This window comes from Rhopilema esculentum, chromosome 21 (genome assembly GCF_057945365.1).
Source record: "Rhopilema esculentum isolate cy_ngs chromosome 21, ASM5794536v1, whole genome shotgun sequence".
Lineage (NCBI taxonomy): Eukaryota > Metazoa > Cnidaria > Scyphozoa > Rhizostomeae > Rhizostomatidae > Rhopilema > Rhopilema esculentum.
The window spans coordinates 11,493,506-11,509,946 of NC_142835.1; the positions used below are offsets into that span (position 1 = coordinate 11,493,506).

General features: G+C 36.8%; 2 protein-coding genes across 2 annotated transcripts; one reads left to right on the plus strand and one right to left on the minus strand.

Moving 5' to 3' along the window:
- The first annotated feature begins 259 nt into the window (after window positions 1–259).
- On the plus strand, window positions 260–11,779 carry LOC135684497 (monocarboxylate transporter 10). Its single transcript, XM_065200079.2, has 4 exons — window positions 260–553; window positions 7,264–7,847; window positions 8,979–9,348; window positions 10,118–11,779. Exons 1-4 carry the CDS (start codon window positions 358–360, stop codon window positions 10,525–10,527), a joined length of 1,560 nt encoding a protein of 519 aa, XP_065056151.1. The 5' UTR covers window positions 260–357; the 3' UTR covers window positions 10,528–11,779.
- On the minus strand, window positions 9,004–14,597 carry LOC135684498 (uncharacterized). Its single transcript, XM_065200080.2, has 3 exons — window positions 14,440–14,597; window positions 13,948–14,010; window positions 9,004–13,365 (listed from the first exon to the last, which is right to left on the minus strand). The coding sequence occupies exons 1-3, from the start codon at window positions 14,464–14,466 to the stop codon at window positions 12,802–12,804; spliced, it is 654 nt and encodes a 217-aa protein (XP_065056152.1). The 5' UTR covers window positions 14,467–14,597; the 3' UTR covers window positions 9,004–12,801.
- Between the last annotated feature and the right edge of the window lie 1,844 nt (window positions 14,598–16,441).

The following is a 16,441-nucleotide window of genomic DNA, read 5'->3' on the forward strand; positions in this document are numbered from 1 at the left end:
GGGAATCTCCTGTCCTGAAAAGTTTTAGGGCAATTGTTTTCCAAACGTTGCAGATTATCCCGTAGCTTAGGAAATTGAAATGAATACCCATTGTTATTTATTCAGATCTACTCTTTGTTGGGAGTCCTAAAGCACAGCAGGTTCTGCGTGACGAGTGCGTGATAACATGTGTATCGCGTGAACAATTAACAATAGGATTCACGTGTCGACCAGCTGACAGGCGGCAGGCTCGCCTCAGTCCTCCATAGAAAATGTTCTAGTGTTTACATCAGACAAATAGAGCAAAGGACAAGACTTGAACGGGCCGCGGGAAGCAGGAAGGCCTATGATTGGCCTTATGAGTTCAGGCCACTTAACATGGATGACAAGGAAGTGTTAGAAACCGAAGCAATTTACAGAGAAAAAGAAAAAACACATCCAGATGGAGGATATGGATGGGTTGTCGTTTTCTGTGGCTTTTCAATTCAATTTGTTGCAGTTGGTTTGCAGAATTCTTCAGGAACGATATTTCCAGCACTTATAGAAGAGTATAACCGATCAAAAGGAGACACAGGTGAGAGAATCGTCGATTGTTGGGTAATATCGTGCAGAGATGCTCCACCCTCTGTTAGTACACCACAAATCCCGCAAATTTGACGAATAAAAGTTACTAAGAGCGACTCTTCGTCGATTGGCAGTAGCATTTTATCTACGGGATTAAATTAGCAATGCTAGTATATCAGTCAAGTCAATACAACGTCAGATAAGAAGAATTTTACGCCTATATATTTCATTTTGAGCAATGACGTATGCTGGATCCGAGAGAAATACATGGTTTTAACCTTTGTACTTAAGTAAAATTACTGGAAACAGCAGGATACCGCACTTCCTATACTGAAATCACGCTCAAATGCTTGTTTCTTTTCATTGGAGGCCATACAACTTAGTCAATTCAAACAGCTTTACAATGGTTTTTCAGACCCCTAGCAGGTGATAACCAGTCCAGAAAGATAGGTGTTACTCTCCGCTTCAGAACAAGCCCAGTTGACCTTGGCAAGACCTGTAAATAGAGAGCAGTTCCTACTTGTTTCAATTTTCAAAAGACTGGAAGGCGAAAATATAGGCAGCAAATATCAAAATGTTTTCGCACTGAAAGGTTATAACAACAGAAAAGAAAAGTTGTAGCAGTGAGCAATGGAAAGGAAATTCGACAGTCACGGGTCGACCTTTTCATTCTTTTTGGTGTTATCTGAGCATTTGCGGGACACCTACTGTATATTGCGAAATTATTGCTAGCCGTCGGATTAAGTTGTCATCAGGGGCGGATCCAGACAAAAATTTGACATTCTCAAAACCCATTATGACCGACCGACCACGCCCATTTCCCGGAAACGCACAAGAAATTGTTTTCTGTCTTTTATGGATGCAATGATTAAAATTATTGAAATTTTAAGAGGAGAAATAGAAGCAAACAATAAGAAGTGACAGACACCCAGGGGGATGAAGGGAGGTAGTTGTCCCCCAACATTTTGGGAAGACAGAGGTCTTTTATTCTAAAAGAATGGACAAATGTGATGTCATCTTATCAAAAAAATAGGCTTGCCCCCTCATATTATTGCCCAAAAAACAACAATGATGCAACATTAAAGAATTACTTAATAAGCATAGCAACACTAGTAATTGAAAATTGGGTAATGCAGGGAAAAATAACACAAAGATCACGACAAAATGTGTGTGGCAAATTGTGCTTGGTTTTCTAATAGTTTAACATGTGGAATTTTATAGAAAGAAGTGTAGTTTTGTGGACATCCAAATTATTGATAAAAATTTAAGGGCACAAGACTCCTCATAGAAGAGAATTATTAACGAAAGTTGACCAATGAAATTACTAAAAATGCAGGCACTTTCAGAGTATACAAGCCATAGAAACTTGGACAAAGAAATGCGCAAAAACCTTTTCTAGTAACAAAAGTAGACTGCTAAGGCTAGTCAACTTCTTTCTGGATGCTAACTCTCTTAAATGCATCATATCTTTTGGCATCTGATAATTGCACTGCTTTAGAGTAAAATATTTCTGCATCAAAGTCAAAGTCTGTATATCTGTTGTTCATCGTTTGGAAATACATGGAAGAAGAATTAATTTGGGATGACTGTCTATTTAGTAGATCCATCAAATTTAAATTTGAATCATCTGAGACCTGACACTTTATACTAAACTTCCCTTTGCTTAGCTTTCAGAGGCACTTTCTTTTGCCAAAGAAAATGAATATAATTTTTTGCCTTCATAATATTTCCTTCCACAGGAATGTTAACCAAAATTAGCTTTTTATCCAAACCATAATTCCATCGAAACTTAGTCTGGTAATAGGCTCGCTAAAATAAGCAAACAAATGCATTTCTTATCTTTTTTCTTGTTGAAAGACTACTCCATTACTCCAACTCCTGTCATACTAGATTACATCATACCAAATACTGCATTTTAACATGCATTAAAAACAGATTATATCTGCCTTTACTGTGTGTACTAACTTAATGTAAAACATACTTTAATGGACAGCATTTCCAGTTCCTAGTACTACCTTGCTCAAATAAATATATCTCAAGATTTTGACTTCTGTGTTGCATTCTCAATAAACCTTGTTCATTATTGGCTTAGTATCAATAAAACAAAAAAGGAGATGCATCTCCAAAACAAGAGTGCAGTGTATGACAATAGGCCCATGTAGCTCATATGATTAACCACATAAAATTTCCAAAGATGCAACATGTCAAATGGTTTCAAAATAGAACACAACAGCCCACCATAGCATAAAACTTGTCACCAAAGGCTGTGACAACAAATCCTATTCTGCTTGGTAACGATATCAGTAACAAGACTGTAAGAAAGTAATGACTTCTCTAACTGTTAAAATCTCTCTTTACTTTTTTACAGCTAGTTCTTTAAATTAAATTCAGCAAAAGTGAAACTCAACTTGCAAATAAATAACATGTTATCTAAAACAAATTAAATAAATATTAAAACAAACTAAAATGTATCCATAAACATTATATTACAAAGATAGGCAACCATTTAATCATTGAATGAATATTCTAGTTCTAGTTAAATTCAGAACAGTGTAATTTTTGTGAATTCTACATTTAAATCACATTACACAAAAACAGAAAGAAAATGGTAAGGTATCGGTGTTAAATTAAGTATTTTAGCAGCATCCAGAGGGGCCAATCTGCAAACAAAACAAACTTTTTGCAGAATTTACCACCTGAGCCTCTAGGCCCAGTAGCAGCAGCACAAAATGAACCCCTATATAAAATTCATCAGCAGTACCTCAAAGTCTGACCCTCTCTCTTTCAACAACGTTCAGTCAGCAAAATGAAACAAGTCTTTTGCCACAATAAATGTCGAAGGTTGTGTGTTACGATCTGGTTCTGGTGCCTAGGCCCTCCCGGCAGACTTGTAAGTAACCATTCCCTAGTCAGCGAAAAAAAATACTCCTCGATGGTATCCAAAGCACAATCGGTCAATAACTGTTTCAATTCTTCCAATACATCCATACTTACAATGGGTTCTTGCGAAATTATTCTCTAATCAAGCACAAACACATATCATTACCAAGCACTGCCATTGCCACTGCCACTGTAGTCTGGAGTCGAGTGTGGGTGGATTCGTGATCACGTGAAGTTGGTGTTCCCTGTCAAATTTCGCTACTTTGTGGACCAGCCCACGAACTTCTCAAGATTCTCAAACTGCGACGTAGGCAAGACCTCATAAAATATATGTTAAACATATGCCAGATATACCCTATTAAAAGTGAATGGGTTTAATACGTCATTCTGGCGAATTTTCCTCTCGTTAAAATCTTTCAGGTCGACCTCTTCTAAGGGACAAAAATGAATTGAAATTCTCTGCGTGCGCATGCAGAAACTGCGTGCAACTTTCTAAAAATGCGAAGGAACTTCTCAAAATGCATGGCAACAGTCGATAAACTTTCTAAAAATCATGCCTAGATACAGGACGCGGCGCAGCCTCTTATTACTCTCCTGGGTACTAGGTTCAATGAAGGAGAAATTGGTTTTTCATCGGAGAAGATCTAAAAATGTTTCGCAAAGGCAAAACGGAGTAAAATATAGCAAATACGGCGATTGTGTAGAAATAAATACCTAAAATACATAATAAAAAGATGTATGCTTATCTTGAATCTTAAATCTGAGCTCATTCATTACTTCTAGCATTTTATTTAGAATAATCAAACTGGGAAAATCTGACATTCTCAATTGAGAATGTTGAGAATGTCTCGATCCGCCCCTGGTTGTCATCACTCTGTTTGTAATAGACATTTGTCATCGCTGTGCTAAGAATTGTCAAGGTAAATGGCTTCTTGCCAAGAGCGAAAACCAGATAAGATCCGATGGTCAGAGGGGAAGTGGCAAGAGGAAGAGAAAATGCGAATAAGTCTACATTGATGAGTATATGTAATCATAAAAAGCCCCTACTTCATAAGGAACTGCATCTAAGGTTTTTTTAAAGACAGCGTCGCAGATCTTTAATGAACGATTAAAGCAATGCACCTAATTTATTGGAACATTTCTCTAAAAGAATGTTAGATGGCGTTTCAATCAGTGTGATGATGCCTTATCGACCAACATTTATAAATCAATTCAAAGAGTATTAATAAATTTTGAGAGAGTTTTATTTGAATATGTGGGAAAATAACCCAAGAAGACTTTCACCTGAAAATGAGGTAGTATTTCGAATTTCCCTAGGGTTGTAGCCCCTAGCCCCTCCCTCCTGCTCCAGTCAGATTTTTCTCTGGACCCGCGCCTCAGACGCACTAGAATTTGCTTTGTATTGGACATCCCCGCGCTGAAACAAATGAATGAAAACTAGAGACAAATTGATCATATTTCATCACTCATTCTTCTAGCAAGGAATGAGATTCTATTGTCAATAAGAACAGATTGCCCATTTTTTTATATGGCCCTGCGGCGCTTACTTCTCAAGGCTGTTTGCAGTCTAAAATCCCGGACAAAAATAGTTGAGACATTTCAAGAAAATTTTATGTTTTCTCTTTCCTTTGAGAAATAGCTCCCCCCTTCTCCCATTCAATATTGAGTGCATGATTTTGAAGCAAAATGATAGAACTACAAATCTAATATTGTTTCGTGGGAAAGCGGGATTCGAATTTACAGGGGCAAGGTAAAGTAGAAAATTATAAAAATTGCATTTTGTCTCAACTTTTTTGTCCGGGATTGTAATTACTGCATGCGGTGATAGTTCTTTCTGTGACCAAGGGTGGGCAAAGTGAAACAAGCCGGATGTTACAATATCGTTGTATTTTTTTATATACATGGGCTCAGACACAGATTTTAAAGTAGTTAGAGGGCAAAGAAAAATTTAACACCAATAACAAAAGATTTGGCAAAAACGCTATTATTGTGCAAAAAAGTGGGAGGGCCATGGCCCCCCGCCCCCTTTCTCGGAGGCCCCACTATAAGGTTTCTTGTATCTGTTCGCACCCTCTTATGAACAGTTTACAGTGGAGCCTACACCCAAGCCATCTATTACTATACCAATGTTTGAGTTCTCAAAAATAGCTGTTTAAGTCCTCCAGCGGGCCGTCAGTCCTTGAAAACATGTGATTTATCTTCATTGGCATATGTTTATTTGGCATTATTTGAAAGTGTAATAGTGCCTCAAAAAGGAAACTATTTTGCGCTGTTTATATTGAAGTGCGACTTGCTTCAACAGTGGCGTATTCAAACCCCACTTTTAAAAAACATGTTGCATAAAAAATAATTTTTTTCCAAAAACGCAAAGAATGCACAATTCATTAAACCTTTTTTGGCACTGAAAGATGCTTGGTTGCAATTTAAATTAAAAAGAGTGTTTGATTCTAAGATAATGAAAGGCCTCGCTCTTTTCCCCAGAAGTACAGGGCATGGCGTGGCTACATAAATTCTTTGGGGGCGTGATTTTTTCAAGACGCGACATTGTGCAGGGGCTTTGTTGATTGGCGATGTTAGTTTGTTCCAAGAAAATGTTTTGCATGGAAAGAACGTTTTGTTAAAAATTACATATGTCCAATGAGCCTATTCTTAGATTTATTCATAGACCAGGGGGGTAGTGCTATCAAAATAACAAGGCAGAGCTCTTGCGCAAAACACTGTGAAAAACAATAGCAAAAGTTGATAATTGACTACTCTAAAAAGGCTACACCCTTGGATTTAGCACAAAATTGATTTCATTCTCATTTTGTGCTGTGTTAATGTGGTTAGTTCGTGATGCATCGGCACCAGCGGATCCACTATTCCACTTTGCGACAATGCGAAGGAGTTATTAAAGCGGCGCTCTTGAGTATGATTTGTGGTTTCTCCTGGCAAGGCAGGTATATATTCATTTTTGAAACACCGACAGATAAGTACACGTGTCTTTCGAGTAATGAGGAAGAAATAACAGCCTGTTTACTTGCTTTGCTAAGAGCATTCATTAAATGTTAATAAAATGCTGCATATTTTACTTTTGAAAAAATATCAGGAAACAAATGGGACCTTAAATATTTCATGTACCCTTTCGTCTAAGGTTGCGACTTATTGTCTATAATATAAAGAGTCAATATATTAAGAAGGTTTGAAGTTTTTATGGACACAGAAAAAGGCTACAGAATTTCAGTGGAACATGCTTCCATAAATTTGACACTTAGTATTCTAATTAAGATGAGAATGAGATTATTGCTGCAAATGCGAAAATTGTTTTTACGCGCGAGTCAAACCGGAATGAATTGTCTCTACTCCCTCAAGTTAAAAACTGGTCAAGTCACTGGGCAGTACCAACTTTTTGTTTTGACATCTTTCCGCTGTCCACCTCAGTAGAAAACATGCTTCTCCATTGTGGCCTACCCATCACTTTCTGTGTGTCAAAGAACATATTGCGTTTTTCAGGGGCCCAAAATTTTCGATAGGCTCTGGCAGGAAAGTTGTATCAGTCTTCCCAGTAGGACCAGAGCTTTCAGACGTGGCTAAAAATAAGGCTATAGTTGAAAATAATTATAATAATTATAAAAAGTTTCTAATTGAATAATGCTCATCTTTGCAAATACATTTAAGGATTTGTTTTTCCGAAAGAGCAAAGGACATGAACTGGCTGGTGCTCCTCGAATGTGATGGCCTAGACTGAAGGGGTGGCCTATGCCTGTTTCTCCAAGGATATTTTATATTGAAATTACGATAAATTATTCGCAATACATTTCTCAATGTAAGTTTGTCATTCATCGTTTTTACCTCTTTCAGCATGGGTTGGATCCCTCGGTATTGGCGTCATGTTCTTCTGTGGGCCATTGACAACAACATTATGCGAGAAATACGGCTGTCGTATTGTTGGCTGCATTGGAGCATTTTTGTGCGTCTTTGGACTTGTGATGTCATCTTTCGCACGGTCACTTGAAGTAATGTATATCACATATGGAGTCACGTGGGGACTTGGAGCCTCTTTCTGTTACTTTCCAACACTTATAATTCTGGTGCAGTACTTCGATAAGAGGCTGGCACTGGTCAATGGATTCGTGTCAGCGGGCAGTGGTATGGGGACTCTAGCGATCAGCCCTCTTGTGCAATACATTCTGCTCGAGCTTGGCTTGTTTAACAGTTTACGAATATTGGCGCTTATAAATGCCTTGAATTTATTGTGTGCGCTGACTTTTAGACCAGTGGCTGAAAAGTACGCTAGTTTACAAAAGAAATATCGTGATTCTCCCATAAATAGTTCTGGCAAAAAGAAAGGTCCAAAATCAATTTGGAAGGAAAAGTCGTATATTGCATGGATCGTTGCATTATCGACATTCATGCTTGGATATTTTGTTCCCTTTGTTCATTTGGTGAGTATGGATTGTTTGATACCCTCTTTTAAGTGCTCCTTATTCAGCCTGTTATGACAAGATAGAAGGTTTATAGACAAGAGAAAAAAAGGAGATAGTTGCAGAAGGAAGATTAATCCGAAAGAAATTCAGGAACAAAGCAATACGACGACGAAAATCCAATGTAATGATATCAATTTTCAAAATAAATTAAATGAAACGAATGCTAACGTTTCACCTCGGAATACAGGGCTTCATCAGAGTAAATGAAACGAACGAGTAAATGGATTTGAAATGTGAGATGGTGATGCCAGATTGGTTAATGTTGAATGGTGTGAATGCAGGGCAGTGGAGAAAAAATGGGATGATGGTAGTGAGGGAGGGAGGGGTGGTGGGTGATGTGAGGGAATGTGGATGTTGCTGTAGAAATAGATGTAATGGGATGATAATGATGACTGTGAATATCAATGTAAAAAGCAGTAATAATAAAGGTGGTCGAAATGAAAATAATGGTAATGTTGATTAATAGTAATGGTGGTGATAATGATTACAATGTTAGGGAAAATAAGGTGTGGGTTGTAAGGGATGGCATGATAGGTGATTAGTTGTGCTGTAAAGTTAATGGTCTGTGGTTCTGTTCATTCCGTTGGGGGTGAGGGTGTTTGCCAAGCCAATGGGATATTGATTTTTAGCCCAACGAACACTCTCTCTTTTGTGAGAAGGAAGATTGATTTCTCAATGAAACCGTTTTAAGAATTGTCTAATTGAAAGGAGGCACATTTGAAAATATCTTTTGACTCGGTCACAAGGACATTTACCGAGCAAGTGTAAAGACTCTAATGTAAATGTAAAGAACATCAACCTAATATAAAGAATATCAAAATGCTATTCTAGCTTTTTCCATTAGCGCCCTCCTAGCATCAATGTGTATCCAGCCGGAATTTACTATCTCAAGGAATTTAAATACCTTAGAAGAATTTTCACTGTACAGCTTTTCTTGTACAGCTTTTTTTTAAAGAGTAACCATGTCTGTTGTCTTGGCCTGAAAGCAAACATCATGATTTCCAAACTTTTCCACTAGAATAATGCAAAAGGCACACCCTGTATTAAGTTGTTGATCTGAAACACAATTTTTGTGATTTTTCATTGCAGAAACGACATGCTGTGTTGATTGGGGTTCCAGACGAAAAAGCCTCTTTCTTGATCGGTATCCTCTCTATCACTTCGACCATTGGCAAAGTCTTTGCAGGGAAAATCGCGGACATGAGACAAGTAAACATATTCTACATGTACCAAGCTGGACTTCTAACGATGAGCTTATCTACAACCTTACTGCCAGTTGGGCGAGGCTACCCAGAGCTTGTGTTGTACGCCTTAGTGTTTGGTCTTGGTGAAGCATGTTTTGTTGTGCTTATTCCGTTGGTTACAAAAGAGATCGTTGGTATTCGTAGACTTTCACCTGCATTGGGCAGTCTCTTCATGATCATGTCCATCCCAACCATGCTTGGGCCTCCTGTGGCTGGTGAGAATACAATCAAATTTCATTCATTGACTTTACCAGTTAGGCACTCGCGTGACGGGGGGCATCACAAATAAAAATTTAATGAGTAAACTTTGGAATCTATATCCAAAGAATGAGCTTTCAGTTAATAACCGTCGTTTGTTCTTTAGTATGGCACCTGGAACTTGATGGGCTTTTTAGGCTAAGAGACACCCATGTGCAATATACCATTGGTTCTTTTTACATTTGTGGTACTAATGAGATTGATCCACGATTTCAATTAAAACTATTTCCCTTTTTACAGAATATTTTGCAGCTTTTATTCAAGAAAATCTGATAAGTAAAGAAGTATATCAAAGGGCTTGTTAGAAGTTGGCATAATTAAAAGGTGACCTACTAATAACAACCAAGCCACATAATAATGTCATCTTTTAGATTTATTCCCTGGTTGGTGTGTCTGGCTTAAACTTTATGGTGTTCTGATGCCCAGAAAAACTCGCGTATATTGAAAAAAATTTTCAGCACGATAGCGCCTATTTCTTTCTCTTAAGAGAACTAAAAATTGCAGAAGAAATAGAAAAATGCTTATGAAATTAGACCGCCATTGATAGAGTTGTTCAAGATTAAAGAAGCATTGCTACAACAGCAACAAAGTCATTTGGCTCCAAAGACGATAGCTATCAGAGGCATGTAACTAAAATCAGAGTGTAGGATGACTGAATATCCCATAACGATTCTCTCTGATCTTTGAGTAAAAATTCCAAATAGTGAAATTTTGACTTTTTTTCAGGATGGCTGTACGACTTTGCGGGCAGTTACTCTGTGGCATTTTACGTCGCCGGTGGGTTCATGGCGGCTGGAGTTTGTCTCATCTTCCTGATACCGTTTTGTGCTGAGCCTTCGGGTGGCGATGAAGAGGCGATGAGAATTCTTACGAAGCCCATGGATAAAGAGGCCAGTGATAGCATTGACGAAAAAGTACAGGAGGACATTGAACCGGTCGTTAAAAATAAAAGCCGGTCTTTTTTCTCAAGAAAAGACCGGACTGAACCCGACCTGTTGTCGAGAAATTCCCGGTTTTGCATATTTCCGTGCCTACCATCCAGAAGCCGGTCGGGTATTGAGGAGGGAAAATATTGTCAAGAAGACGAAAACACTAATAATAGGGGATCATTAGCTGAAAAAATATCTGCAATATAAATTTTTTAATTTTAGTAGAAATAATAATTAAATCTATAGTTTCGATTTTAAAATTCCATTCGTTATAGCAATTAGGCCTAGCTTATATCACAAAATTTTCAAAATCGAGAAAACTGATTATATGTTTATTCATAGTATGATATTTACAATTTTTTAAAGCACAACTGGTAATCCATTTTCGACTATTTGTAGCTCTTACTGTAATTAGATATTGTTTTATAGGCGTATGTCTTGTGAAAATGTGGTATTATTATGCATCACATTAAGAAATCGAGTTTGGGAGCAAATTACCCAAAACCCTACTGACTCTTTCCAAATTGATCAATATGGGGTATTGTGTACAATATCGGAAATTGCCCCTTGCATAAGATGCAGAGAACTGACGGCCCATCCGGACATATATAACGTTGCTCAACACTGACCAGAAATAAGGCGAACATAAGTCGCATGGGAATTCACAAATAAAGGAAGTAGATTTCAAACCCCCTCACGTTGACTGTAGTAAGCCGATGCTAGATAGTTAGATTATCTTCTCAGAGATCAAGCAGATTTACCGTGCTGTGATTTTTTATCAGTTGTTGGGAAATTTTTTCCAAAAAAGTACGACTCTTTCACGAAAAAGTGCGAGTCTTTTTGCGAATGCTCTGCGTATCAGAAATTAAACTGCGCATGCTTAGAAAGCTTCATTGATATACTTCCCTTCAATCTTTTCTCTGCGCAAGACTTCTCAGCATTTCCATGTTTTGCCTTTCTTTCTTAACAATGTCTTGCCTGCTTGCTTTGATAAAGCAATTCCTTACTATCTCAAGTTTCAAGAAAAATATCATAAATTGTTTTATAGATTAGGGTAACTTCGAAGCTTTCTATGTAGATATCTAAAAATATATGCACTCATTTTAAAAAGATCAATTTCTAAATGTTCAGTCTTTTCTTTTACGCAACTGTTTTCTTAAAATTTAATCAACTCATATTCCCATTTTAATGTATAATTAGCATTCCCTGTTGTTAGAAGAAAATATTTCTTTGATTTTGTTTATGTAGCTAACTGAGTCTGTATCAACCACACATTTCTGGTACATGGGAACATACTGCACCAAGATAATTAATCATAACTTACCAAGGATTTTTTCATTTTTGTATATAACCTAATTGATTTGACCACAGGGGCTTTTAAGAATAGAACATAAAGAAAATCGTGTTGCTTTGTATTTTAGAAAGATTTTACTAATACTAAATGCAGAAAGCAAAATAAGGATGCATCTATCTTTATCAATTCTTCATTGCTACGGAGGGCCCTTAAACTCATTTTCAACTATTTTTCAAGAAGGAAACAAAGAGCTAAGATCTGGACCTTTGATACATGAAAAAAAGATATGTTGGTGTACCTCAAGGCTCAGTCTTAGCGCCCATTTTATTTAATATTTACATTAATGATTTTTTCTATTGGTGAATGGAGTTGATATTTGCAGCTATATGGATAGTTCGAAAATAAACTATTCTGACTCAAAAGTTTTAAAATATTATCCACAAACTAGAACAAATTGCGACCAAAAGTAACTGAAACCAAATTACTTCTTTTAACTTTTGGTGTCAAAAAGACAAATGCGAGTTGTCTGTTGGAAATGATCTTATCCAAGGAAATGAGCAAAAAGAATCTCACATTGAATCTTTTTGCCAAAAGTAAAATAAAAACTAGGCACTTTGTCCCGTATACCAATATTTATGAACAAAGAGAAATTGAAACTAAAGATGAGAACATTCCCAATGCCCTTTTTAAGCTACTGCCTACTAGTCTGGATTTTTGAGAATAAAATACTGGATTGGATACTAAATAAGATACAAGAGAGAGCTCTAAGAATTCTCAGTTAATGCAGCTTGGAAACTAAACAATACAGAAAATTACATTTAAGTGAACTGAATGCACTAATAATGTCAGTGTCAGAAACTTTGAATACCAGATGTTAATCAAAAGTTAAGAGCTATACAGAACTATCCATGATTCAAGAATAACTAGAAAAACTATTTTGTTGACTGTGCTTAGGAAAAGAATAATGCAAATAAATAGAGAAACTGGATTGATTCGTTTTATTTTTGCAATAAGTATTTTCTCGGTGCCATTACTTGGTTAATTCACAAACAATCAAAATATTTGAAAAAAATAAAAAAATTCTTCTTCTTGCCCATCAGTTTCAATGCATATATAGATTTTATGAAGTTAAGAATTATAAGCAAATACTAAACAAAAATCACATTCTGGTTTTGAATACCAGTAAATTACATAAAATCTTGCAATGGTGTGCTTGGTTTTACTGGAGTTACTGGTTTGTCTTCAAGAATTGGTGTTGTTGGAGTGTGTGGCTTTGGAGTTCCAGCAACCGGTGATGCCCGTGGACTGTTTTGAAAGCCAGTTGGAGTTTTTCTTTGATCTGGTGAAGTTGTCTTCACCGACTGGACTGGAGAAGCAACTTGTATCTCTCGCTGCACTTCAATAAGCTTAGTTTTATCCTCACCTATTGGATTTCCTATAGGACTTCCATTTCGGTCAGGTCTCATCTTTGAAAAATCCTGAAAGACCTTGTCTTGTTGTTTATTGGTCAATGTTAATTCATTCTGTTTCAAATGTTGTGTCTTTTTTACTTGATTATTCAAGCAGCTGGTCCCTTCTGACTTAAGTGTTGCTAGAGTCTGGCAGTGGACTGTTTTTCGACAGTCCATCTCAAAGTCCCATGTTCCTTTAAAATTACCCCATGCTGAAGTATTTGCTCTTGGCACACCATCTAGCAGGTGTCCCCTGTCATTGCTTATTGGAACAGTACCACCTTTCTTTGATGAAGGGTGCTATGAAGAAAAAAATATATCTCACGTTTTTTAGGGAAAGTTGCAATCACTGATATTTTTCGAACCCTCCATAATTACAAATATCTAATGCTTCTTTCAGATAGACTTTACATAGAAGCAGAAGGATCTAGGATATTTAGGAAACATTGTGTATAAATTCCATGTTGTCTTTTTAGAAACTATTTAACTTGGTTATGAAATTGTGGCTTAACATGCTTACTTTTTATTTACAATGGCTTTAGGATTCTGTCCATGCTATTATGTTAAAGCCATTCCTTATAATAAGTTTGAAGTTTTGAAAAATGTTGATTCCGAGGTTTAAAAAAAATGAAAGCATAATTTGATGCCATGATATGGATTGATAATGAAAGCATAACTTGATCAATTTATCACAATAATGTTTTCAAGTTATGCTGATTGGACAGAACTTTCGACTGACCTCCCATTTCTAGTGCAAAAATCAGAGTTAACTACTAAGATGACAGCCTTAAAAACTTAGATTGATTTCAAAGATGATATGAAATCAGAACAAGATCTAGCATCGCGAAAAGCAGGGAAACAATGAAAACATGTGACAGCTACCTCCTTGAACTTTTTTGGTATTTGCCAGTTTTGGAGCCTCTGGGCAGCAAATGATTTTTCATACTGGGAAAGAAAAAACAATATATAAATGCTGTTATAATTATTTTCACGAAGAACTTAATGGTGTTTGCATGATAAATATAAAATACAAGCTTCTTGGAGCATGAAACAACAATTGCATACTTTAAGGAAATAGGATTAAATTTCCAAAAGAGATTCTCAACATATCATTGAGAATGTACCACCTCAGAATGTGGGAATACGCCGTACATAGTATTAGGGTTGTTAGTGAAAATTTACCCACGATGGTATTCGAATAACAGCAACGGAACATATTTGATTTTGCAGCACTATAAGCAGAATCGCACGGAAACTAATGCTGTTGGGGGCATATAAACAATCACATTGGCCTAAGTGTAGACGGTACCAAATAAAGTTCTAGATAGATTAACTTTTCCAAAGGAAGACAGCCCGCAAGTTTAATCCACTCACCTGATTTGCGCTGAAGTTTGTTGACATTTCAAACAAATATGTCCGTTCGTCAAACAAGTGCGGTTCGTAGCAAAGTAAAGCAAAGTATATTTCCTTTTCTGCTAAGTTTACCTGCTCACGATAAAAGTTTACACCAACTGTTGCTAATGACAACAAACAAAAGCGAAAACGAGATTGACGTAGCTAAGAGCTCGACCACCGTTACCACAACCGCAACCGCAACCAGTTGAACAGCTTGATTACGAAACATATTTTGATTTTCTGTCAGATTACTCCTAGCCTGACTACAGCCTCTACACTCTTTTCGATTTCTCGTCAATTTCGCTAAACTTTGTCTCAATGAGCACAATGTTCCAAATGTCACATTGAATCTGGCAGACATGCAAAGACCCCAAGATCTGAGTAACACTGTGTTTTTTAAAGTTAAATCAACAGTTTATTGTTGATTTTGGGGTGATTTTTCTCCTAATGTGTCCCTCATATCAACAAATCAAGAAGAACATGTTAGTATCGAATAACTCGCAGATCCATGAACAAGGCGAAGGGCTCGAGTAATCTCCCCTCCCCCAAAAGTTGCAAAAATCCTGTCTCCAATGAATGATTCCCTTTGTTCCTAATGTTTTAAAAACTGGGCCCCCTAAAAAACATCACTGAAACGATATGACCGATTACACAAAATCTATTTGTTTGGTTGATGAATAAAAAATAACAAGAATTGTTAATTTCTAAACAAAATTGCAAAACACGGCTTGTTATGTATCGTTTCGCGAAATTTCATGAAATGTGAAATTAAGAACTATTTCACAAAAAAGGATCAACAAAAATATTTCTACTGTTTTGTAAGTGCACTTGAGCAATTAAAGAAGGGAATCTCTAGTAGCTGGGTCAGAACTAAAATAAGTTTTTTTGTGTTACACTCTTTTTTTATAAGAACAATTTTATAAGAACACGAGCCTCAAAACTGGTCAAAAGAACAAGCTGAGGCTGAGTTTCTGCAAAATGCGATTTTGAACAACGTTTTTTCTCAAAATCGAGGATTTTTAGCTATGCGTGGGTGCATTTTCTGTGAATATTCAAATTTGTCAGCAAATTAAGGCTGTCTCACTCACTTTGTTGGCAAATGAGGCCTGAACACATCCTTAGAGCGAAGAAGCTAGCCTGCGTCACCATCATCACCACTCTCCTCCTTGGTGGTGATGGTCTGTGACGCAGGCTAGAAAAAGCTAGCAATAGCACTGCTTAATTTAAGAACAAATTAAGAACAATCCAGCCACAGATTTTCGAAAAAATCAAGAACAGTCAGCCTGAACTTAAATTACTGGTTCTTAAAAAAAAGAGTGTCTTATAAAATACTTCAGCCACGTATGCCATGATGTCAAGCGCAAGTTGCTTATTGTTGGTGGTCGTTATTCATGTCAGCAGAGTGGTGTCGTGTTAAGGCCAAGGCTAAGTCCCATCAAGTATGAAATATCATTTCAAACAATTTTGGTGGTATAAAAATTAAAGGTGGCTTTGTAACATGCTTAATATTTTCGTCTGGCACTGTTAAGTCCAATCTCCACTGACGCTTTTTTGCAGCATTTGTCTGAAAAATTCGCGACGACACATGCGCAGAAAGAAAAATCTCGAGAGAAAAGCGTTCGCACATCGAAAAATTCGCTTGACGAATAGTTGAACTAGTTTCTACTTTTCGTCAAGCGAAATTATTCGAGGTAAACATAGGACAAAGGAACTGCGTGATTTTCACAATAGGCCTTTGCAAGATGACATCCTCACAGCAACCGAAACTTAGTAGCAGTGAAACTGACTTGCAGTTAATTACGTACTTTACTGGGTAGATTAGGGAATAATTCTTTTCCACAAGCAAACATGATTTTTCAAATGCCGATTTTATTGGTATTCACCTTTCTGATTTCTGTCTTCATGTAATTTGCGTCCCCAATCTTTATGTGCTTTTTATGTTAATATAACTGAATTTCTTTTTTCTCATAAACAAAACTGG

Excerpts from the sequence above, each read along its gene's own strand:
- LOC135684497 (XM_065200079.2), top strand. The coding sequence starts at position 358 with ATGGATGACAAGGAAGTGTTAGAAACCGAAGCAATTTACAGAGAAAAA. Across the intron at positions 554-7,263 it reads CCGATCAAAAGGAGACACAG|CATGGGTTGGATCCCTCGGT; the intron begins GTGAGAGAATCG and ends TACCTCTTTCAG. Across the intron at positions 9,349-10,117 it reads GCTTGGGCCTCCTGTGGCTG|GATGGCTGTACGACTTTGCG; the intron begins GTGAGAATACAA and ends ACTTTTTTTCAG.
- LOC135684498 (XM_065200080.2), bottom strand. The coding sequence starts at position 14,466 with ATGTCAACAAACTTCAGCGCAAATCAG. Across the intron at positions 14,011-14,439 it reads CAAACTTCAGCGCAAATCAG|TATGAAAAATCATTTGCTGC; the intron begins GTGAGTGGATTA and ends TTTCTTTCCCAG. Across the intron at positions 13,366-13,947 it reads TACCAAAAAAGTTCAAGGAG|CACCCTTCATCAAAGAAAGG; the intron begins GTAGCTGTCACA and ends TTTTCTTCATAG.